This window comes from Pseudopodoces humilis, chromosome 3 (assembly GCF_049639895.1).
Source record: "Pseudopodoces humilis isolate 2021_Gansu_Grassland_sample_001 chromosome 3, ASM4963989v1, whole genome shotgun sequence".
In the NCBI taxonomy this organism is placed as follows: Eukaryota; Metazoa; Chordata; class Aves; order Passeriformes; family Paridae; genus Pseudopodoces; species Pseudopodoces humilis.
This window is the reverse complement of record NC_142202.1, coordinates 107445753-107471729: the sequence shown is the minus strand read 5'-3', so window position 1 is coordinate 107471729 and position 25977 is coordinate 107445753. Positions and strand designations below refer to the sequence as shown.

General features: G+C 42.5%; 1 protein-coding gene across 2 annotated transcripts in view; it reads right to left on the bottom strand.

The window, feature by feature from the left end:
* EVA1A (eva-1 homolog A, regulator of programmed cell death) overlaps positions 1-25977 on the bottom strand; it is a 201603-nt gene that overhangs the window by 84327 nt on the left and 91299 nt on the right. For both annotated transcript variants that reach the window (XM_005521823.3, XM_014251410.2), the window contains exon 5: positions 18992-19135. In XM_005521823.3, coding sequence (XP_005521880.2) covers positions 18992-19135 — 144 coding nt within the window. The remainder of the gene's footprint in view (positions 1-18991; positions 19136-25977) is intronic.

Sequence of the window (25977 nt, the reverse complement as noted above, 5' to 3'; positions counted from 1 at the left end):
GAAATGCAATGCTATCAAATATCATGACAGAAAGCACAAATATATAAAACATGAGGGTGCCTCTTAAAAATAAATGTCGCTCCATGATCTTTTTCCCAGGAGAAGGAAGTTTCCAGAGTGCTGGCTCTCTGCGTGTGGTATCACATACTGCATGGTCTGTTCCCTATAAGCTCTCGACATATGCTACGAATCTGCCTCTGCACTACAAGTATTCTAAATCAGATGCTTATGCCTTCTTCTGATCTTTTGCAGTCACACGTACATACATTGGATTTTGCCACAGGCTATCCATCATTCCTCCCTTTCCAGCATCTGAAACACATGACTTGCAATTTGGTTTTATGTGTGTTTTACTGCAGTTTCCATATAATCACACAGGAAACTTAAATTCTCATCTTATGAGCCCAAGTCTGCAGATCTAATCCTTGTCTCTCAGAAGTGTCATGACTGAATGTCTGATTACTGACAGTCTGTATTTCCCACAAATGAAGGAAAAATCAAATTCAATTGCAATAAAAGCCTTACCTCTTGCAATCAGCTGTTTACCTGCATAATTTTTTTACCTTCTACCCCAAAGTAACATTTAAAGCCCTTAGGCTTTAATTTAATTGCCACCCTCTGCCTCTGAGTCTGCTCATTTCAGCTGTGGACTAAGCACAGTGGTGCTACATGAGGTGGACAATTTCCATCACCACAGGCCAGACAGCTCTGCTAAAGGCATCCATCACCCTCTAATGACCCAGATTTCCTGCAGGCATCAAGGGGAAGCTGCCTCATCCACTGTAGACCTGTCATGTCTCAAGACTGTGACTTGCCCCTCTCATTCCTCCCTCTCCTGCCTTTCTACTCATTCACCAGGAATTCACCATGCCCATCCCCTTCCCCAAGCCAGACTGGAAGTGGCAGGCACAGCTGGTTGGCATCATCCACCTTCCAACTGCCTCTTTTAAAGGCCATAAAAAGGACAAGGGGCCGTGGGTCATCCCAGCCCCCAGCTTACCCCAACCCCTTTCCAGCTGTACAAACCCTCCTGCCCCAAGGACTGACATAATTTGGCACTGCTCTCACAAGACCAGTGCTGTCTGTACACATGCATGTACAATACCTCACCAAGGGATCCTGATCCCAGAAGGGCTCACCCACCACCCTCTGACATCATGTTGTATGTGTCTCATCCCCTGAAATGACACATTTCTGTTTACTGTCAAGGAATGTCACTATTCCAGGAGGGCACATCCCAGGCAGAGGGAGATTCCTAGAACAAATATGTCCTTGTCAGTTGGGTGGAAGAAGACAGAGGATTTTTTAGCCCTCTGGAAAGGGTCTAACTGGGAAGGGCTGACAGAGAAGTGGTCTGGTGAGATACCTGCCCTGCACATGAAGCAGATGGCACAGACGCATCAGAGAAGCCCTATAAACAACTGGTTAAGCTTTACTCACAAGCCTTTCATCTGCTTCAAATATAGGCTCTACCACCTTCCAGCTGGGGCTGGAAAACATCAGGTCTGCTCTGCCTGCAGGGCTTTGTGAGTTTGTATGTTCTGAACTCCTGCCAGGAGTAACTTTTGTGCTGGAGGGATCAATGTTGGGCCCTGTGCAACACATCCGTAATGCAGTGACTTATGCATAGAGGAGGGAAGCTGGGGAAATTCCCTCCCACCACAAACTATTTCTTGGCTCCTTGCATTAGTTGTCAGCCTTGGGAATATATTTTCCTCTATTCCCACTTTTCTGTGGTCTGCATTATCATTTGCTAAATATTAGTGTGTGCTATTTATCATGGGGTCCACAACCCTTGTCTGCTCCAGGGAGTTTGCAACTAAGTCACAGCAATAAATTTTCTGATATTCTATGGGCTTTACAGCACTAAGAGGCACACAGCTGAAATCATTATCTCAGAGCCTTCAACCCCTAATGTCACAGTGAAACACTCATCACCAAAGGCAGGGAGGATGCACAAGAGCACAGGTTGTTTATACTCAGAGCAAATTCAGACTCGGGCTCCAAGTCTGCTTACTAATAATGACAATTACTGCAGCTCCTTTGGTTTTATAACATGCTTGAAAGGTTCAGGGAAACCACATTATCTGCAACTGTCTTTCAACAGCACGTTTGGTTCACGGGATCTGCTGGGCTAGCAAAGGAAAGGGTGTGTTTGTGGACTGGAAATCTGTTCTAATAATATGGTGACCAAAATGAGCACCATGGTCTAGAATTACTGCTACCCTTCTATGTTTATGGAAGAGCAGAGTCACCTGAGACCTGACTCAAAACCTGTTGACTCCCTTGAAATTTTGCAGCAGGTTCCAGGGGCCACTTGGACAAGACATCATCTCGGACTGACTTTTTCTGCCCACTGTGTTTAGGGAGTTTGGACTTTCTCCCAGCAATAGCTGTTATCTAAGAAGGGATTCAAACTTTGACTAGAAAGGTTACTTCAATATCTCCATATTTCTGATCCCAAAACCCCTTTCAGAGTCATTCTTGGTTAATGACTAGAAATTCTCCAGCTTCTCTTGGCAATAGGATCTGATCCCAAGGACCTTCAAAGCAAACTAAAGTTCAGACTGAACTGTTAATATTTAATAAAGATTTGGAGGGGTAATTAAAGAAATAAATTAAATGTACATGTCCAAAGGAAACACTTCTCTGAGCAGTTAGTATTTTTCAAAGTTATCAAATTAGCCCAATTTGGTTTCCACTGCCAATCTAAATAATGACAGATGTTGTCCAATTTCTTTTCCTTCCAAATAGGCTGAGAAATCACAGCCAAGGTCATTCATTTGAGAGAAGAGACATTCTCTGCTCTGAAAGTCCCAGACAGAGGTGCATGGAACAGCTGCTCCTTTCTCAGAGGGAGAGAACAGCAAAAAGAGAGGAGGAAACTTGAGCAGACAAGTGGCCGTGTCCTGTGGACAGAGAGAATGACTGGCATTAGCTGGTTTTGCTTTGCCAACCTTATGGCAACAAAAATGAGAGAAAGAACTAGACAAAAATATTTGAGAACAGCCTAAGAACAAAAAATGTGGCAGATTCCCCTGCAGTGGCAGGGCATACCCCTCACCTATGTTCTCTTGCTCTCTCACTATGGTGGGAACCAAGTTCAGGGTTCACTGGCCATTCCCTGGCCAATGCCAGACTCATTCTCTAACTCACAGGGGCCATATGGCTTCCCCCATATTTTTTTTCAGCTCCATAGCCCTTTCTGACAGTAAAGCTGTGTTGATCTGGAGCAGGGATGTTTTTTAGCATACCAGGCTCATGAATGCCATAGCCTGTTATCTCAGAAAGACTGAAAAAAAATAAAGAGGGACCAGAAGAATACTGAACAATAAAAATCCTTGATTTGACCTTCACATGCGGGATATAACTATATTAATAAACTAAGGGGCTCAAGCACTGGCTTGGAATTGTACACAGATTGTAATTTATAAAATTTCCAGAGATATTTTGGTCTGTTCTCCACCCTGGCATGGCCCAGGGGACAGAACAGGGACTTTTCACCGAAGTTAGTTTGGATATAGAGATTTCCTCTATTCAGATGCGTGCCATGCCTTGCCATTTGCCCTTAGGGCCAGGGAACATTTTTACTGCACAAGTGTAGCCCATGGGGACTCTCTCCAAAACACAGTTAAATCCCCAATCTGGCTGCCCATTAAAAGGGAAGCCTGGCAGATCATAGCTGCCTCCTTGATGTATTCAGACTCATTCCCTGCCCCCTCTGCTGCTTGGGAGACACCAAGTGCACAGAAGATGCTGGGGGCTGCAAGCTGGGGGGACTCACCCTGGGACAGGGATTTCCCACCAGTAGGCACCAAACCAGCACTAGTAACTCCCAGGACACCTCCATGGGGCAGGGACAGTGGAGTGGCCAAGCATGGCATGCTACAAGGCTGGCTGATGGTGCTGATGGGTTTGGAGTCAGCTGGAAAAGGCTCTAATTAGACTGTGCTGGCTTTTGCCAAGATCAGGGTGGGGTAGTTCCTGGTAGAACCTCACAAACCACAGGACGTGGTTGGAAGCTGCATGCACTTAACGTTCTGCTTAAAATGGAGAGTTTCCCTGTGTTTCTGGAGGTGTTCATTTAACTGGAGGAGCCTGGTCCCCTCTTTAGGCAGCACAGGTTGTCCAAGCAAGCAGCTCCTGCAGGCTTGGCTGCAGCATGTCCTTCAAACCAGGTAGAACCTCCCCTGCAGAGCTGGGCACACAGGATGGCTGGGCAGTAAGCAGGAGGGTTGTGGAGGTGCTCATGGATCTGCTGGTGACACCCCAGCTGCTTCCACATGGACAAACACCACACAGAGCTGGTGAAACTGGATCTGCAGGAGCATTCTGCCTGATAAGGTACATAACCACTAGGAGCTTTGACTATGGGACATGCTGTTACTCTTGTGTTGGTTCAAGGCATTTGTGTTTGAGAATTGTTGTGTTTTCAATGTTACAAACTCTAGCCCTAACAGTAAACCCCTGCTTCTGAGTTGGGTAAGCTTCCACTGAAACAAAAGATTGGGAAAGGTTTTCTTTTTTCACTAACTGGGAAAAGGAAGTGCACTCCAGAAGGACTTGGAATCCTTTGATGTCTCAAAATAGAGAAGAGAATCTTTGCTTTTCTGTGCTGTAAGAAGGACATCATTGCCATGTCAATTTTTGGGATCTGCTGTTTTCAAAGATGGGTAAAAACAAGAAATAAATAGCAACACGCCTCTCTCCCGCATTCTTGTATCCTCCACAGGAACAGCTGCCACAGCAAGGAAACTATATTAAGACCACTGCATCCCTCAGACAAAGATAAACCCTTCCCAAGGTTTCATCTTTGCACAGTGACAAGAAGCTGGGAAGTCAACATGTAACTGTCCACATGGGCATTCCATGTGTGAGAACCCATTATTGTCAGCACTGACCCAAGAATAATTCAGCTGGTCAAATACCCATGATCCAGTTAAATATGACTGTTGAGTGCTTTTGAAAGGCCCTGGGCTGAAACATCAGAGACAGATTGTGCAAATATTAGGCAAGATCTATAAATAAACCAAATTGTCTAAAATATCACTTTATTTGTATATATGGGCTACTGAGCTCTACATACCTTGTCAGTACAAAAACAAATCTCCTTGGCTACAGCAAGAGCTGTGAAACCTCTGCACAGTTACATTCAGAATCAGAATCAAAACCCGAATTCCATCCTGCAAAACGGGGTTCAAACCCACTGAAGGCTAAGAACTCTTCAGAAGAGATGTTATTTACACAAAGCAGATACTATTTAACAATGTACTAATTTTCTACATTTCTGGTAATAAGACATGAAGCTGTCAAAGACTAATATGTTTTTTAAAAAAGAAATTATTTCAAGCAATTTAGTGGAATTGTAATCAATGATGTGCTTGAAGTTAATTTAGACATGATGAGGTTTGAAGACTTAAGAACATACTTATTGAAAATAGATAATTTTCTAGAAAACATATTGAAGATAAGAACTATCTGGCCTATTTTGACATTCAGATGTTGACAATGCAGATATTCACATCTGGTCCAGTCACAACAGGTTTCTTTAAAAATGAAAGAGAGAAGCAAGCACTTGTAAGGGGTACCTGAGATACCTACTTGAAAATGAGATGAACTGCAACATAGAAATGCCTTTTTTCTTTTCATATACTGACTACAAAGGGAGGCCAAGGTATCTAGTCCATATGTAGCTGATTATACCATAGACAGCTACATCTGGTCAGCATTAGAGCATGTTTAATAACACATCTATTTGCAAATGCATTACTCTCCAGATCAATATGTCTGTGTACTCAGTACTCCAACCTTCTACTTATACTCCAGGTCTCTAGTCCAAACCTTTAGTCTTGAACTTCAAAGTGGGTTGGATCCAGCTACACTGAGACCTACAACTTGCTCAGTAAGGTCTCTCAGGAAAACACAACTCTCCAAGCCAGGATGAGACCCCTGAGACACAGAGACACAGAAATCCCTTCAGGAAGTCTGCAGAGAAGCACTTACAGAGAAACAGAGGGATCATTTCAAGTCCCTTTACATAGAAAAATATTTTTGCCATAACCAAAATATCAATGCTAATGGTTAAATACATTTCCTTGAATAAAATCTGCCCAAGACTTCAGGAAACACATTTAGAAAGACTGGTCATGACAGAAAGTAAAGCACTTTCTACGATCCTGGGTACAAGAGCCCCATGTATGTAAAGAGCTGGTGAACCTTTTCACAGCCTGGGACAGGTAAGTCATTTTTTGCACCAGTCTGGCTTGAGAGTCCAAAAGGCTGGCTCAGCCAGGAGTGTGTCGGCATCCCGGGTGTGGGGCGCCGTTTCTTGGCCAGCTGCAAAAGGAAGGTAAGTCACTCAGCCAGCCAGATCCATAAAGCAGCAGCTCACACTGTTATTAGAGGCCTGCCTCCCCATCTGGAAATTAAATACAAACATATGCATAGGCCTAAGTGTTGCTTAAGAGAAAATCACTACCCTGACAATGCTGAATGGGAACAGGAAGTAAAGAAAAACAGAAAGTACAAACCAGTATCTGTGCCTTCCCCATTTAATTTTCTGTACTGTCAGAGGTACCCTCATATCTAAATCAGCACAACTTAAAGGACAAAGAATTCTGAGGTAAAGAAAGAAAATTCATTTGTTTGTTAGTTCTGTAACAAGCTAAGAAATATCTGACAGAAAATTTACATTACACGTGTTCCAACCTAAATTTACTAGGTGGTTCAATCCTCACAAAAGAGAGCCACAACATAACACCAACATCCTTTACTTCATTTTTCATTGATACCCAAGGCATCTGCAGAAGTTTTTGATCATCTCTAATAGCAGAGAGGAGAAAATTTGCCTTTCCTCTGGGAATCAGATACAGCTTTCACACAGCAGAAGTCAGACCCTTTGATCAACATGCAGCATGTTAAAAAACATGTGTTAGTATGTAATCCTGAACTATATCCCAGGTGATTATATTTTTTTCCACTGGGGTAAAAGTAGAGAGGAAGGGAATTTAATATTAGTTATTTTTCATAGTAATAAAAATTATAATAAGAAGAAACAACAACAAAAAAAGATAAATGTGAGATTGTCATTGAATTCACGCCTGAGTGAACTATCATGACAGAAATGGACATGTCAGGCAGGAGTTTAATTCCTGATCATTCTGAAGCTTCATGTCAATAAAGTTCTGTAGGCACTGAAAGCAGAGACTCCTCACATCTGTGTGATCATGTCTGCACTCGATGCATAAACCAAAACCCCAGGGAGGAGGGGAGGCTGCTGCTCTCTCCTGCCAGATGCTGAGCAAACAGCCCCAGGGTCCAACCAGCCAGGCAGGAGGAAGCACAGTGACTGCCCAGAGAGCTGATGATTGATCAGGGTTAAGCTGAAAACCTCTTGCCTTTAGGGCAGTGCCCCTCCACTGGGCCATGCTGACTACCATGCCTGGGGAAGAGGTGTAGCAGGGGGTTGCCCTTTTGTAAGCTGTTATTTTCTTTCTAATTTTCCATGGACCCTTTTAAAAAAGGCATTTCTTGTCCACTCCAAGAGGCATTTTTTTCTTCTAAAGAAAACACTTTGAGAATTTCATCAAAGCTTGAGGCAAATGCACATGATCCAGGGACTAAATAGCACCATCCCCATTTACAGGCTGGTCCTTGATACATACTCCCTGGGTCCCTGCAAGCTATGAGCACATCCAGGCTGGGGAAACTTTTGACCCAAAACAGGTTTGTTGGACTCCAGATGAAGCTGCATACCAGTTTTCTGCCTCTCCCTGAGGCTTTGGCTTGAACCTAAATGGAGTGACACCATTAACAAAGAGACCTCCAAGACTCTGCCCTCCTTCCCTTGCTGCTTCCCCTTGAGGCAGGGACACCAAGGTCCATCTGCTGGGATTAACCAGCCTCCAGAGTCTTTGCAGGCAGCTGTGAGATGGCTTTCAAAGATAAGAGATGGCCCAGGGTGGGCTCATGGGTTAGGAATTTAGTTAAATATCTCTTTGGAAGGGATCTAGTAGGATTTGCTTCATTGTTTACATTATGCAGTACCAGTCATCCTTAAGACCCCCCGCCTGTGTGTCAGTAAAGCTGGAAACACATCCAGCCAGCAAAGGATCCTGATACTGCTCCCCATGATCCTGTTCTCCCTATACAGAAATGCTGCCCTACTCTGACATTCAGAAGTTCCTACATTTTTTGGTTCAGTTCACCTAAATGAGGGTTAATAAGTGAAATACTGAGCAGCAGGACACTTGGGACTGAAACTCCAGAGAGAAAGTCAGCTTTTTTTCCTGGGCAGTGGTGCTGCTGCTGCCCAATGCTGAAATACTCATGGCTAGTCTATGGCAAAGAGATTGTAAGTTTCTGCTTACAGATGCAAGTGTCGGCCCCCAGGAAAATAATCGTAAGCCTGCTCAGTGTTTGTTAAAAGATACAGGTAATTGTGGAAAAGAGCAACAAAAAGACAATTGAGTGGCTGGGCAGGTTGATTTATGAGGAAAGATTAAAGGAGCTGAACATGAATGGCTTAGCTAAACAGTGACTAAAACAGGACATGAAAAGTAGCCACTGTCAACAGTATTTGAAGTGTCTGTCTGAAGGGGCATTAACTGTTTGGGTGTGGATATTTTGAATAAATGGAGGTCTTGAAAAGGAGGTTGGAAATGCAAGTGCCAGATGAATGTTAAGGAAAGTTAAGCAAAGAACAAGACTTCCATGGCAATCTCCTCCCCACAGTAAGGTGGGGTACCCCCCAAAACTGTGCTGCATAGACGTGACTTAAGGAACTTCTGGGAGGTGTCTATCTTAAATGCCTCAGTGGCATCTCAATCTCTAAGCACCAGGGCAGGGACAACCAGACAGCATGACAATAAAAGCCCATTCCAAAATTTCCATACAAACAGAAGATAAAATGCCCATGCCTTGGGCCTCAGAGACCAAGCAGAAATGCAAGGAAATGTCCAAAGGGAGGGGAAAGCGATTCCCTGGAATTCTCTTATAGAACTGAAGGATGATGTAGGGCTGGGTTTGTTCACAGGTAGTGAGAAGATACATAAAAGCCAGCCTCTACACTCTGCCATTACTTCTGGCCTGTCCCAAACAAGAACTTGAACTGGAATAAGAGAAATTATTTTTAGTGACACTAAAGAGACCCAGGTTGGTCATAATTCAGCTGTTATAAATCACATAACTCACATTAGGCACAGTACCCTCCTCCCTGCCTAGTCCACACAGGACTAGTGGTTTGACCATGGAGAGCCACACCTCAGGTTCAAAACAGCAGTAAATTAGAAATTAACTTGCCATATCCTACTGCTTTCTTTTCATTTCATATAATCAAAGACTGGGCAGGAAATACTGCATGGTGAGAATTCCATATCTACTCATGTAACAATGAAAATACATTGCACAGAATATTCATTGATAAGAGAGTTGATAGCTCTTTGGTTCAGCTGCCATGACACAAACTCCTGTGTAAATGTTGTCTACACACCCAAAATGAGACCAACACTTTCTCACAAAGTTTGGCTGGCCCTGCCTATGTAACATCACTCATAGCAAGAAACACTTCTTAGCAAGTGAGTGCATTGCACAACAATCCTTGCTGATGCCTGTAGGCGTGGTAACATTCATTACAGCACTTCCCAGCAATTAAATTACACATTTGATCATAGAGTCACAGAATCGTTTAGGTTGGAAATTACTCTAAGATTGCGTTCAGCCATTAACCCAGACAAGTTCACCAGTAAACCACATATCCGTGTCCATGTAGCTCTCATTAATGGTCTATAGACACCCCTGAGTGCCTATTATACTGATTTTCTATTACAGCAATGGCTCAAAAACCTCACCTGTACCAAGAGGTCATGTATATTTGCAGCACTGATGACTTTCAAAAAATTGCTATTTTTGTTTTCTTCTCTTTGTCCTGGTCTTCTAATTCTCTTTTCATAGCCAGGAATAAATTTTCCAGATCCCAGAGGATTTGCTATTTGTTTCACATTAAAGTGGAGAGAGGGCAGTAGAAACCAGCAGGGCAGTGAGAGGTGCACAGCAGAGAAATGTGCGTGTGCTGGCAGAAGGGCCGTGAATCCTTCTATAAAGGGTGCAAGGAAATGCCATTGTCTTGATATGTTTTTAAAAAGGGAAGGCAAATACATATTAATGCAAAAATATCTTAATTGGACATGGTGTCAAACCCTCCCTTTAAATTTAATCTAATGTGTGTTTCACTGAGCTGTCAGCAATCTCCAGAAGCCTCCAGGCACTAATGAGCGAGCATCAAGGTGTCAATGCTTCTGGCATTAACCTCAATTAGGAGGAGTTAGGGTGATCGCTGAATCAAGGGTCAGCACTCATTGCTGAGACATTCCTCCAGCTGCAGCCTGCAGTCTCCTGCTTGAAAAGGGCTGGCAGACTGGCTGCCAACCTCCTCACCAGTAAAGAAGTCTCATACCTGCCAACATTACTGTTAATTACTATATTTGAAATCTGCACAGGTCTTAACAGGCATGGAGACACAACAGTAATCCTATTTATGAGGCTATTCAATGAGGTTCCCAGGTAAAAAAAAAATAACCTGTGGTATTGAAATTATAAATATCTACCACTTACTCATGGTCGTAATTTTTAAAGCATCATTAAAGGCATCGATATGACAAAGAATAGAAAGTCTGTACAGCAGGGTTAAGCTTACAGGGAAAAAAAAATCACTACAGAGATAGCCATGTAGTTTTGATTCTGCTCCATTTCTCTCTCTCCAGAGCTCCTGAAAGGCTTCATTTAGACATGTGACATTCAGATGTCATCCTGCACAATCACTCTCAGGTAGATCTGCTTTTCTGGGGTGAAATTATGGATGGATCATGAGTGATTTTGAGACTGAACCACTCCTACTCAAGCATGGAGGTCTCAGGACAGCCAGGCAGAGCCCTCCAGATCCACCCCAGGCCTGAAATCCACTCTGTAGATGGCAGATTGTTGTTCAGCCTCAAGGATTCGGGCATATTTATGCCAGAGGAAACCATTCGGTGAGAAAATCTATTTAGTAACCTCAAAGTTGTGTCAGCCACCATCAAATCTTGGTTACATTAGAGTTTAGCATTACAGTTATTACAGTAGAAACTACAGGTCCATTATAAAACATTTCTTAAATTTCTAAATTTATAAAATATATTAATAGTACCAGAATGAAAAACAAAAGTCCCACCTGCCTCCTTCCTATCACCACTCCACTAAAACAGACTGACCCCTCTTCCCTGCAGTCTTCCCCTGTGACTTTTAGGCCACAGTCCTTACCAAATTAAACCAAAAAAAAGCCATACAAAACATAGAGATAAAAAGATTAGAGGTCTCAGGTGCACACACCTTATGAACAGTGGAAGTCAGGGGTTGCAGAGTACTTTAGCTAATTCTTCATGGGACTCTTTCCATAGCAGAAGCTCTCCCAGAGTTGAAGGACCGCAGCAGCAGGCTGCTGCCTAATTGTAAGGTAGCACCTGTCTTACAGCTCATTCTGCTTAGGATCATCATAAAAAATGTCCTTTGAACTCCGTCTCTGCTTCCTCCAGCCCCTTTTTCTTTCCTCCCCATCCTCTAGGCAATGATTTTTATCTCCAAGCCTCTATTTCTTCTCTGCAGGAATCAAAGGGGTTTCAAGCCTTTCCCTTGAGGTGACAGCATTACCTGTTCCTCCTCCACTTGAGATGCAGAGCTCTCCTTCCTCAGAATATTTATTTACCCTAACCTGTATCAGACACAGGCTCATTCTGCCCTGGTAATGAAGACTTGCTGTGTCTGGCCCAGCCAGGCCAGGCATGTTCAGCCTCTCCTGGGTTCACTCCTGTCAAGCTACAGCGAGCTGTACGGTAAGCAAAGACAGACAGCACCAGCACAATGACAGTTTTCAATTACCTGATTTACCAACCTTCATCTTAAAACTAATGAGGCTGTTTGTGTCATGTTTGACATCCCAGTGCAACCACTAATGTCAAACATAAACAGCTCTTTGTCCCTGTAGCATGTTCCTCCTTGGTGCAGGATGGCAGAGCTGCTATAGCCTGTATACCTATAGCAGCTATATATAAGGTATATATATAAGCCCACCAGTCAAGCATGTGCTTCACTCATTTCAGCACTGGCCAGCAAAAGAGATGGCATCTTGCCTTTACCCTCAGGTAATCCATGAGCTCCAACAGATCCAGGCCATGAATCCACATTATGGGTCTCACTGACTGAGGGGCTTCCTCTGTCCTTCTCTCTGAGATGCAGGAACCTGCATCCACAAAAATTGTAAAGTCATCATCAAAGGTGATAAAAACACAGCCTCAGAAGTCAGAAGACATCAGCCTTGAGCTCTCTGCTCACCCATCATAGTGCAGCTTTTAGTTACACTGCCACATTTTTTTTAACAGGTTGTGTTGAAGTATGACTAATTCCGAATGTGAGGTCTAAGTTTTTGCTTTTCCTTCACCTGGATGGAAACATGCAGAAGTCTGGAAGGAGGTTCAACAAGTCCATCTGCTTGCAGAAACTGGTAACAGACATTACATCACCCGTGAAAATCTACTCTGCCCCCTCTCCCATACCACCAGATGCAGCCCTTGACAGTTTAGAACAAATCTAACCTTAAGAACAAAAGTCAAAAAGAACAACCAGTTGGTCAAAGAAGTTAGCAAATATATTGACCCCATCCTAGGTCCTGGAAACATTGAGGGAATTAATAAATATGAAATACAGAAAATGGACCTCAATCCCATTTAAAATCAATTAATAGGAAATCCCCCCTCCAAACCCAAGTATAGAGATTGATATAACCTTGAGCTGTGGTGCAAGACACCAAGCTGCCATTTGAGAACTTTTTCAGCATTAACACTCATGGCTAGAGGTAAATTCTCAAGAACTTAAATAAACATTATATTCCTCTCTTACCTGGATAAATATTTAAGAGTTCGAGATCTGTCAAACAGTGGGAGCGGAAACCAATAAATATAAGGAGAAAACACTGTTATTATTACATAGAAATTATAATTTGGACCAAAATAAACATTCTCATAAGAACAGGGTCGTTGAAAGCATCTAACCAGATCATAGAACTGTGGAATCACGGAATGGTTTGGGTAGGAAGGAGCCTTAAAGTTCACCCAGTCCCAAGCCACCCTCACCAGGGACAGGGACAGGCAGGGACACCTAGAGCAGGTTGCTGAAAGCCCCACCAACCTGGCCTTGAACACTTCCAGGGATGAGTGGATGTAAATGTAAATATCTGCATTGTAGAGGCTCTACATGTAGACAACAATAAGTCAGCTAAGCACCAGAAGGCCCCTTTACAGTCAGTACAGGAGAGCTGTCACTTCAGATATGCAGTTCATCTCTTTCAGGCACTTACTTTAGGATGAGATGATTTGTGCCTCAAAAGCAGCTGCTTCTCCACATTACCTGCAAAAGGAATTTTTCTCAAATGGGAATGTCTACACTATAAATCTCTATGGCTTATATGTCTACACTTGGTCAGATGAATCCCACTTCATGAATTTTTCAATATTTGTAGTCATTACATGAGCACTGGATTGCTTTTTAAAAAAATACTCTGTACTTTGAAAAGAAGCATAGGCTTAATACAAAAATTACTGGACAAATTTCTACTAACTTAGGAAAATAAGACAAATTATTTGAAAAGATATCCTAAACTATCTCTGAACTCAGTGTCTTGGCAATGAAAGTAGCTACATGGAATTATATCATATTTATATAATAATCATAAACATTATTCTGTTTATTTATTTGGTAGGTCAAACCCACGTAGCCATGAATTTCAAATCTACATGTCTGTAAGTTCTGTTTCACAGCATTATACGAGAATCCCAGTTAAACAAACATTATCAGACATTATACATTCAGTGGAACATCCCTAGAGCTAGACTGCCTAACAATGTTTATTTGTTTGTAAACAGAAATTTTATTTCAACTTTTGAAGAAAGAAAGTCTGCATTAAATATTCTGTGTCTGTCTTTCTCACCCTGCCTGCATTGCCCTGCTCCAAAGGCTTTTGTTTTTTCTTGGAATTCTGAAATTTCTCCTTTTCTATTTTATGCAGGTCTTGGAATTGAGTTTTATAGCAACAGAAAGTGCTTTTGCAGTGATAAAAATATATTTTCTACATTCATGAATTCATAAATTTTAAGAGCAAAAGGAACCATTACATTCATCCAGCCTGAGGCATTGATAGATTTACTGCAGAGGAGCTAATGGACCAGAGCACAGTCCCTTTGAGATGACAGGAGAGAATTTGTGCAGCTTTTTTGCCTCCCTCCTCATCATCATCATGAGGGCAGCCACCTCAGAGCTGCCTTGTTCAACACAGACTCTGCCTCTAGTCCAGCTTGAAAGAACATTTCTTTAAACACATTTTAGAGAATGCCAGGCTGTTTTCCCAAGCACTCAGAGAAAGCAGAAGTCAGCACACCCCCATAACCCCAGAGCACCTCGACCACCTCTCCTTGACCCATTTGGTCTCCCAGCAGCACCAGACCCCCAAGGCAACAGTAGCTGCTGTCCCTGTGCTCAGGCTTTGTTCTTTACCTGCACAGTTCTCTCGTTGGGACGTGAAACACTTGCCCCTGGGACTCAGCTTATTGCCTCATAAAGCAGGATGGCAGGATTATTAATGTGGCAGAACTGTAGGGTTTTCCAAGCAATTTATGAGTTGCCATGGCAGTTCATTAGCTCTCAGCCCAATGACCCTTTCCTGATGAGCATAAATCAAGCAGGAGGCACGCACACATCTAAATGTATGACAGATATCCACATCAAAAACACAACTGAGACCATATTTCCTCCATTTTGTTCAGCACACATCCAACCACAGCACTAAAAGGTCACCAGTTATCAGGACTGATAACCAGCCCACTGAAACACATCTAGACACAAAGAAAATTACAATCTCCCTTTTATTTTTCTTTTATTCTTATCAAGCCATTTCTGATGGATGACTGCATTTAAAGAACAGCAGGTCCTTAGCAGAGGGACTGCATGGACTGCACAGGGAGGCAGGTCTGGCGGTGGGGACACTCTGAATGTCTCCCTTGACTTTCAGTGCTCAGAAAAAGGTTTCACTTTACACACAGACAAGCCTCACATCCTCACTCAAGGAAGGCTTTGAGAAAATATTTAACTTTCATGGTAATTATCCATAGGTCTTAAAATAAAGCACACACTTCAATGCTTCCTTGAGTCCAAGTGGCACTGTGTGTGTAAAAAAATTCCACAGGTTTTAATGCAGTGCTCAGTTAAGACTTCATCACAGGCCAAAAAAGCTAATCTAGCAAACTAGAGAGGAAAGAGATATAGATAATTAAAGGGAACCTTTGAAGTTAATAACTGGACAATTAAGAAAATGAAAAGATTGTGAGCACAGTAAGTTTTATCAGTACGTACAAAACCACCATCAAGCGACTCTCAAATATTATAAAAAAATACAATGTTTTATACCAAAGAAAGACAGAGACAAAGGAAGATGTTTGGGGGAAGAGGAAACAAGGAGAGAAAGATTTCTAGTAAGTCTTTATTGCATTCTTTTTCTCAGTTGCATTAATGCTTTTTTATTTTCTTTTCTTCTCTAAGACTTTCAGGGTATTTTAAAGAAAAGGCAGAGCTAAAATTTTTATATCTGACTCTATTGCAGCTGCCACACTCAGAACTCAACCTCACCATGCCTTATGAGCTTCCCAGAATGAACTTGCCTTTTCCTTTTGAAAAATAATTAATGCATTTATTAGTGCAATAATGGGACCCACATACTGGAAAATCCCACTTTCCATACCATTCCATTAGCTAAGTCTGGCTTTGGGCCAAATTTTTGTATTTCAGCTCCTGCCAAGGTTCAGGTTTGGAATGTTTTTACGTTGGAGGATTTTTCATGTTTCCTTGGCTGGGCTAATGGGACGCTAATGCACATGAGAGATCTCTATCACACCAGGCTGCTGGGTACTTTTTCCCTTCAATCATCTCATACATACACATGAATTGGTGGCATTTCCCTCTCAGCTGAATGATGCCAGCAGGCCCTGAACCCACGGTGCAAAGGGGTATAATTTGATATGGAGAACTGCTGACTTGAGACATTCCCACTGGCTGGAGTAATTACAACCAATATTTTAAAAATATACAGCAGGGCAAAAGTTAGATGACACCTTAGTTTAAGAACAGATTCACCAGCAGAACTGTGTGTGTCTGGCAGGAATTCTAATGTCCAATAAAACATGGAAACTGGAGGAATTAACCTTCAAGAAATATGGATATGGCTTAAAGAAAGCAAAGCTGTTGCCTCATCCATGCACCTCTTGGAGATCTGGAATAGGGCCCAGGTCCTGCTTTCAGGCTAGAGAACAGTGTGGACATGATGACGTGAGAGACCTTGCAGATGTTCTCCTGCCAGGACTGGGAGATAAGACACCTCACCAGCTCTTCACTAGGCCTTGGTCTACATAAACACTACCAATCTGTCACAGGGTCCGTCTCAGCTGTGATTTCTCCTAACAGCTCATGAGCTTTTAGTTAATATTACCTTTTGTCACCTCATAAATTACTTACTCAGCAGACTTTTTTTCATGAGTTGCTATCAGAAGAAAACAGAAGGACTCTTTCCAGTCCTTCCCATGCTTTAGCACCAGAAGCAGAGCTCAGCTCCTCTGTCCCCAGTCACTGAAGTTCCTCACTAAGGAAATGTCTGCATGAAGACTCTCCCTCCCACAGCCAGGTCCATCGCTGTTCTTGCTCTCCACCTCTTCTGAAGCAGCACAGCAGCACTGGCCAAGGACACATGGCAGTCTTCCCACAAGTAAGACAAGTAACACATGGCAGGGCATTTCTGCCACAGTCTGGCAGGCAGGGAGTGACAGAGGGGAGCAGACTGACTGCACTGACTGATCACAGAGAGTGATGGGGTCATGTACTTGAAGCAGCAACAACAAGGGTTGAAGCGATGCTCAGAGAAACCCATTTGTAAACCCATCACATTTCCTAAGCTGTGCCAGGGTCACTGCATCTGTCACTGATCTCCAGGATACAGAAGCAAGAGAAAGAGGGTTTCCAAGTGCAAGAGTTGTGAAACAGGGATATGTATAGAGATACAGGCAATAGGGAAGTGCAGTCATGCACATTTGTCCCAGCCTTTCACTCCCACAGTTTTGGTGAAAGTAGGAGAGTGCTATAATGGGTACAGCTTTATGGAAACCTGAAACAAAGAGACAGCCAGCAGGAGGTTTTCTACACTGGTATAATTCTCTAGGTCATAAGAATACCAAATTATTTGGTTTTATCATTTCTTCTAAAGAATTCCAGGATTTAGTTCTGTCTGGCAGAAGTACATGGAACTGGAATTTGATTTCTTGTTTATTTCATTTTCACATGTTGAAGGACTTTGCTATTTGAGGAGAGAAATATGTGTCTGTTGATCACAAAATCCAGTTCAGAGACATGTCTGAGATCATGGTTTTGAAAAGGAGCCATGGCCACCTTCAAAGGATGAGACAGATTTTACCCACAGAAAAGCAAAACATGCCATTTTGTGCTCTCAAGCGTGACTCATTTCCTGATGCAGTTAGGCTTGGACTAGAGAGTTAAGGCCAGATTAAGAGATCATTAGTGCCTTTTGTAGTGGACTTTGAGACTAGGGCCACAATTCTAGAATAAGACCCTGGAGGCCTTTGATGGAGAAATCCCCTTGGAAATACATCATGGGGCTCTGTTTGTTTTCCCTGGATTTTTGTGGAATGGAGCTCCTGTTTTTCCTTCTGCATTGCCTTCATTTCTGTCAAATCCCCACGAGGATAAGGTTCTCCCCAGTCTTTTTATGAGAAAAGTGATACAAAAACATCACCTTCCTGACTAGAAAATTCACAGGGCTTTGCATGGATAGTCTTGCTACTTCTTGCCGAATCAACTTCAAACAAAACCCAACCTTCCTGCCACTCCTGCCAAATGAAACAACAGCCAGACGAGCTGAGAGCCTGATGCTCCTGCATCAATGCTTCTGCTCCTCAGGGTGCTGCACATCCACCATGCTGTAGCCACTACACAAAATGTTATAGTGACTCCATCTCAGATGCTTTCTGTCTCACTCAGCATGCTGCAGTTACAGACAGAGTGACCCACAGACCCATTGTCTGCATGTCTGCATGTCCCACTGTCTGCTCAGCACACTCAGTACAGCACCAACATTTGCACTTCCAGATGGATGCAGAAGGGAACACAGAGAGGTATACTGAGCTGATCCTAGCAACAACTATGCAAGCAAAACCCTGAAGGAAATATTTTCAAATATGTCAGCTACAAACGACCAAAATGTCATCACAGTAAGAAGACAGATGTTGTTTTTATACTTCAGGGCTCAGACAGGAACAACTTTTCTCTGTTGCAAAATAAGATGACTAGTTAGGTAAGAGCACAGTGTCTGCTCAATGCTATGACTTAAAGTTCCAACTGAGAGCACCAACTGTTTATTTTTTTTTTTAATAACAGCATTTTGTTAGAAAAAAAATTATTGCAATGTTTACCTGAAGATTTTGGGAGCTATTTTCTACTAATGCGGTGGATGAGTATGGTTTGGTAAATCACCTGATTCTATGGTACAAAATGAAATAAATACAGAATAAAGTAATCCTACTGACAACCACAGCTTTGCTTCAGGATGCCAACATTCAGTGTGTAAATGTCCACTGAGCAGATTGACTTCACTGTCAGATTTTTCTGCCTTGAAGAAGTCAAATGGGTTAATAAATATAATTTCCACATTTTTTGCTTTTTCTATAGAGACAATGAGTACAAAAAGTGACAGAATTACAATACTATGATGATCCAAAGCTTTCCCTGGTTGACCAAATAAGAATCACCATGAGTCAGCTGGAAGTTCAACAACTTTTTGGATCTTATTCTCCACACACCACTGTTCAACAAACATAGATACCAGTGAGAGTTAGAGAAATTTGTAACTTACCACAGGTGTAGATGACATTAAGATGCTTTTGGATGCCTGGGTAACAAGGATCTCCAAACTCATAGGTGCTGGCATATATGCTGCAGCTTCTTTTCCCATGACAGCGCTTGATCATGAGCTGGAGAGCAGTAGCTGACTGACATTCTAAAAGGGAAAAACAATGCCATCTGTGAATATTTGTCCATTCACAAAAGAAACTGCCTAAAAATAATTTACCAGTTGCAGACTGTGAGAATACATACCAGATTCTCATATTTAAAAGTCTTTGTGTTTACATGAGGTGTATCTGACTCCAGCACAACTCTAATACATTGAAAGAACGCTGAAGAATCAGAAGCCCCCATATATCCATACAAAGAAGGCTGAGAATAAAAAATCTTTCATCTTTGCAACAATCACAAGAGGTGTCTCAAACACCTCTCTCTGGCCACTGTTGAAGACAAGGGTGATTAGTGTCTCTGTCTGCTCTTAGATGTTATATTTCTAAATCTAATGAAAATTACTATGAGGTGTAATAATTATATTATCATAATCTACTATATAAGTAGAAATATTGTTTTAATCACATTATCACATTAATCACATTCATTCCATGCAAGTAGAAACATTTCATATTAGAAATTTAGAGTATGGGAAGTTCCAAAAGTGTTTTCCCAAGTATTTTTCTCTACCAGGTGGTTTTGCCTATTTTCTTACCTAAGGTGAGAACAATTTGCACAGACAAAGTCTTGATCTTTTAAGTGTAAGACTGACAGTTTGCTTTCATTGTCCAGCCAGGACTAAGCTCAGGGAGAAACTCGCGAGGAGACATTTCTTCAACAACAAATTGTTCCTAAAAGGAATAGGACAACTACAGAGAATGGAATACAAACCCCTTTTGGTCACTAATTAGGAGGAAGGAAAAGGGAAAAATGGACCTCAAAAGGTACTGAGTGCTAGAACCAGCATAACAATAAAACCCATGAGAGACATGGGAAAGCCACAGAAAACCTAGCCTAGAGGGTAACATGTCTTTTTTCTGAAATCAAAGGCAGCATTTTATTTCACATGCTGCAAATGACAAAAGAAGAAGGCTCCATGCAAACATTTCCTTACTGAAAGACCCAAACTTCCTAAGGGGATTTCTGATCCAATGAGTGTCAGACATCTCAGTGGAAACATCTGGCATGCAGCAATCCTGATTCATTGTCTTTTTGCAAATGTCCAGTTAGAGAAACTCAGCAAATCTAAATGCTGCAGAGGATTTCATGGAGGGTGCCTATTCTTTTTTTTTTTTTTTGTTATTGTTCTCACACAGAACAGAGAAGATCCCACAGCTGTCCACTTAGGGGCCTTGCCCTCTGGCACAGGCGTGTACTGTGTCCATGGGAGTGTGGGGAATTACACATTGCTGGTCCTGTGGGAGGCACAACAAGGCTTTTGCATCCCACATCCCCAGAGATGGGCAGCCTTTGGGACACTCCTCATTTAGGAATATGTACGCACTAACAAACTACAGACTCTGCTCTCCACCTTAGCAGATTGAATTCACTCTTCACATGCCAAAGCTGTAGATTTATCAAATGCTTCTTGGGGTTCTGTTTGTCATATACCCTCACACTAACATTGACAGCTTCTCTAGCCATCACTAGTCATGGCCTGGTACTGATGGCCTCCTTCCTCCCACGCAGTTCTGAGCAGGCCACAGTCTCCACACAAATTTGCTTTAGCACCAGCATCTGTATCAGGAAACTAAAGGGTGCTATATCTTTAATATCACTTTATTTAAGTGATACCCTGTACGTCAGAATGATTTTGCCAGCTAGCATTACTCCAAACAGGAAATACAGCCTGATATATAACAGGGCTAGTCCTAATAGTCAATTTACAGAAGGTCCCCACTGTATCTTTGGGGCTTTGAGCAACCTGGCCTAGTGGCAGGTGTTCCAGCCCATGGTAAGGGGATTGGAACAAGATGATTTTTAAGGACCCTTCCAACTCAAACCATTCCAGAACTCTGTGATCTCCCAGACTGCCTAGGAGAGTTATCTGGGCTGAGACAACATTCCATGGACCATGCTACAGTTTCACAGAGCAGATCTATTTCCAGTACCTGTGCCCCTGATACTACTCCATTACCAGTATACATGTAAGCCCAGACACCAAACTTCTTTGGGCACAGACCAGGCCACCACAGTCACAAACACCTCAATTCTCCAACTGCCAGGCTGCTCCAGCTCACCCTGCATCAGCCAAAGTGAGCAGAAGGAACTCTCTATGCTTCAGTTAATTACAGGTGAAGATGAAAGGCCCTCACATAGAAAGTAGGGCATCAAGATTTTAAAAGCCTATTTTACATGGACTTTTTGCAAACTATAGGGTGAAAAAATATATCCGGGGGAAATGTTGCCTGCTGTGACTGCAGCACATAAACCATCCCATAATTTAGCTGAAAACAATATATGGAGTCTATCCACTCCAACCTCCTGCCCAAAGAACAACCAGCTATGATGTTACATCAGGTTACTCAGGAATTAGCCCAGGCAGGTTTTGAAAATCTCCACAGAGAAATATTTCCCAAACTCCTTGGACACTTGATCCTCGGCTAAGCCTCTCTCCAGGTGAAGATTTTTTTCCTTGTATGTAATCAGGTTTCTATTGCTGCAACTCATGTTTATTGCTTTTGGTGTTCATCTGCTGTTTCCTTCTGTGTGTTTCCAAAAACAGTCTTCTGTAGAACTACCTATTCCTTAGTAAAAAACATAAACTAAGATCCCACCCAGAGCTTTCTTGTGTGGAAACTGAACAGCCCTGTGTCCCTCAGTATTCCCCCATATGCTGTATTCTCCAGGCCCCTGACCAGCTTGGTAGAGCTTCACTGGAATTGCTCCAGTTTTCCAACATCTCTCTTTAGCTGGAGAACCCCAAATCGGACACTTCAGTGTTCTAGTTAAGCTGTAACAAGTGTCCTGCCCAATTTGGTACCACCTACAAACTCTGTCCCAGATCATTACTGAAGATTTCAAGCAATCTCTGGCTGCTTTTAGTGGCTGCTAGAGTGACTTCAATATAACACAGTGGAGGTTTCTTGTAGTGCCCCATTTTCTTGGCTCTTCCTGCAAACAGTCACAATTTAGGCAAGCCTTACTGTGTTCCCTGACCTCTAGACCCTAATGAACACCAGAATCTGGTGAATGCAGGAGTGGCGGAAAGTCATCTGAGGTAACCATGTTACAAGATCCATCTAAATCCTACTGACAACAGTCTCCCACATGGTAAATCCAAATACTCTTCTCATTTTCCCCATGGTATGACCTGAGCCGTTCTCTTGGAAACTCATATTTTTCTAGCCCTGAAAAAAAAGAAATGGAGTCTAGGCACAAATTCTGGCCAAGCATTCACTTCAAAGACTTCCTTTTGCTCACAACAGGGAATTTTCCTTGATTTTGCCTCCACAAAATTTCTAAGCAAAAGTGCCTTGCACATTCCCATAAAGGTCAGGGCAAGCAGCCTGCAGTGTTTTGAGGGAGGACTACACCAACACTGAAATTAGCTTTGTATCCCATCTTGGATTTCTTGGTCTGTCAACATGTTCATCCTCCACATAACACATTGAACTGGAAAATGTAAGAGCAATCAAAACCTCCAAATGGGACCATCTTCCTAAGACACTTCAAAGGGTTTCTGATAAGGAGTTCATTTAGCTGGGTGCCAAAATGTCATATTCAAACATCTTTATGCCCTCACTAACGAGCACTGAAGATGTCAATAGTACATCTGAGAGGTGGCTGAGTGATTGATGAGACTACAGCACCTTCATAAATCACAGTCACCACTGTGTCATTTGGAGTTCTAGAAGGAACAATAATGGTATTTTCTTTTACCCCTGTGTCTCAGACTTATAAAAACACTGAATTCACTCCAGCTGGATGTTATGAAGTGCAAATAGGTAATTTAACTTCCAAATGTAAATAAGTTCGCGGGGAGCTCACTGAAGTGAGAGCTCAAATTATATTAGTGGCTCTTCAGAAGGTGATTCCAGGTCAGAAGTCTTCATCTCCAGGTGCCCATCCTCAGAGCTCAGAGAGGCAAGAAAACAGAGGGGTTTTATCCATAAAATATGCAATTATCCTGCCAAAAAGATGCAGGGAAGCCAAGCCCAGCAATATGGTGCAGCAGAGTTGGGCTGTGGTCCCCTTCAGCTGGCCAAATTTGTTTTTTCCAGGTCTTCAGAAGTGGGAGACTAGACACTGCACTAAGTGTACCAGATGTCATGTTCATTCACAGCAACTTTACAGTTGGAGATGATCTTGGAGGTCTTTTCCAACCTTAATGATTTTATATTCTACAATCTCCTTTCTTCTGCTGCCTCTTTGCTTGCTAAATGCAAATTTCAAATGTTTTATGAGATACCACCCTAGCACCAGTAACAAACAAGTGACCTCATGTGTCAGAGATGTGGGAAGGACGTTCACAAATGCCAACACCGTATCACTAAGTCTGAGGTAAGTACTGCTAAGCTGAGCCAGGCCCCTGCCGAGAACCTCTTAAAGCCCACAAAGCTCAAATCCCATGATACAGCAATAAAAACTGCTTTAAGACCTCATAGATGATAGAGAGCCCTCTTGGAGAGGTTGGGCCAGAGTTACCCTTGGCTTTCATTAGTATTGGATTGCTTCAGTACACTGCCAGAGAGCATATACGAATCCTGGCTATGGTGAAACTTTCACATGTGAAAATGTTTAAAGGTATCATCTGTGCTTTTCAAATATGGCATTTTCAGCTAAAGTGGGGCTGTGGGGGAGTAGGATCAGTTCACCTTATTCTCTTTACCTCTGGCCCCACTTTTGAGGAGTTGCATGTCCCTCCAGCCTTGCTCCTGGTGCAAGGTGAATTCCCTTTCCCAGGATCACGTCACAAATGCAGACCACTGGCAAGCTGGAATTCACAACCCTCAGTCTAAGTCCTCAGTGGGTAATTCACCTAACCAGTTGCATTTAGTATATGACTCCTTGATCTACTCCATCAGCCCAGCCTCTGTCAGGATGAAAACCCAAACCATGGCAACAAAGCCATGATGGAGGATTTTACCAGCTGCAGCTTGCAGACCGCGTTGGCTTTAAAACTGGAATTGGTCTCGGTGATGTAATGTCCATATCATCAATCTCACCACAATGAATGGATTTTAGTCAGTCTAAGGCTGCTTCCCAGCATGACTATTTCTTTATTACCTCTTCCTGGTGAAAAAAAAAAAATAAAAGAAACTGGAGCCAATGCCTATTAATCATATCCTTAATTTTGGTTACTCAGTGTTACTTGTTTTTCTCCAGTAAGGGTGACACATCCAAATCTGAAATCTGAGCCATGCATTGCTGCTTTTGATTGCAAAACCTATCCGGGTTTGAAAGAATGCTTCCAAACTCTTTAATTTTTGCATTTTAGACGCTCTGGTAACTTTTAGATGATTTTAGATGCTCTGGTGGAGACTGGAGCCTCTTCCAAGGCAGCAGCCATCACAGATAGATCCACAAACAGATCTAAAACCTGAGTTTTGAGAAGGGTGACTGATCCCACAGTGAAGTTGGACATATTGCAGATGTTCAAGAACAGCTGTCCATCTGTTTATCTGCTCATGTTCAGACTCACCTGGCACAGCCATTCTGAACCTGCAAAGGTGGGTTTCTGCACAAATGAGACCAGCTATCCAGAGCAAGCAGAACCACAGACAGCTGGTCAGCTGAGTAGATTAGCGTGCTCTGAAGCTGCTAGGTAGGAGTTTTCCACAGGGTGTCCATTTTCCACAGATCTGGAGAGGCAGCAGGACATGGTGCTCAACCCAATACCAACATGCATGTACTTTAAAAAGAAAGAAAACTGGAACCTGAGAAAAATCTCCACCCACTCAAAAGAGGATGAGTCAGACTGAGTCTGTGAATTTTCAAGTAAAATGGGGCACTCATTCTACTTTTTTCCACCACGAAAATATAAGACCTTGAGGTGTCAAAAGGACCAAGTGATTTGCCACAATTAAAGACATCAGAAAGGGGATCACTGCCTAAAATACTATTTTCCAGCAGTACATACAAAGTAAGCATTTAGGAGCTGGAACAGGACTGATGGTACCTGATCAAGAGACAAATCCTGTGGGATGCCTTGGCTCAGTGTAAATGCATCAGGAGTAGACCCAAATCTCAAAATTAAACCATCAGCATAATCCTAGTTTTCCTTGCTATCTTTTGAGGAGCAGGTGAAAGGATCAACTTAAGTTTTCCCTTAAAGGAAGTAATTTACAAACAACTGACAGCTTGAGGAGGACACTCCTCCCAAGCGCAGAACAGGATTTTTCTCTAAAACACTCAGCCTGATTTCCGACTCAAGAACAAAAGAGGGAAAGTTACTTGCTGGGAGCTATGAATCCAAGTGGACAGAATGAAAGATGGAAGGAGTCAACTAACTAAGAGGAGAGAAATTTGGCTCCTGCAAAGAAAGATGACAGATGTCTGAATCAGTGCCGTGGTTATCCATTTGTCTGCCAAAAGAGAAAGCAAATTTCAATGGAATGGTAGAAAGGACACAAACAGGAAGTAACTCCAACCTTTCAGGTGAGGCAACTGCCTAAATTCCTTCATGTTTTACCTAGGAGTGACTGCTTCAATCTGAAAAAGAACCTCTATCATAAGCAGGAGTGAAGGAAGCTATCCTGGTTTTGGGCAGTTTCTCATATATTTTAAAGATGTTCCATTAGCTGTGGTGGATACAAACACCAGTTCCTTCATACAGGGGCAGCTGCTAGAGGTGCCTAAGCCTCAGCTTCAGACAAAATTAGCCATCTAGCAGTCTGTAAAGGATGTCTTCACAGAATATCAATGAATCAGTCTGCATGCTGTGCAGTACATCAAACACCAGGTGTTTTCGGCTTAGCCCATGCCCATTAAGTTTGATGTTCTCTTTAAAAGCCAGTGCAGAAAACTGGTAATAAAGGTGGATTTTGTCCACTTTCTCTCTCA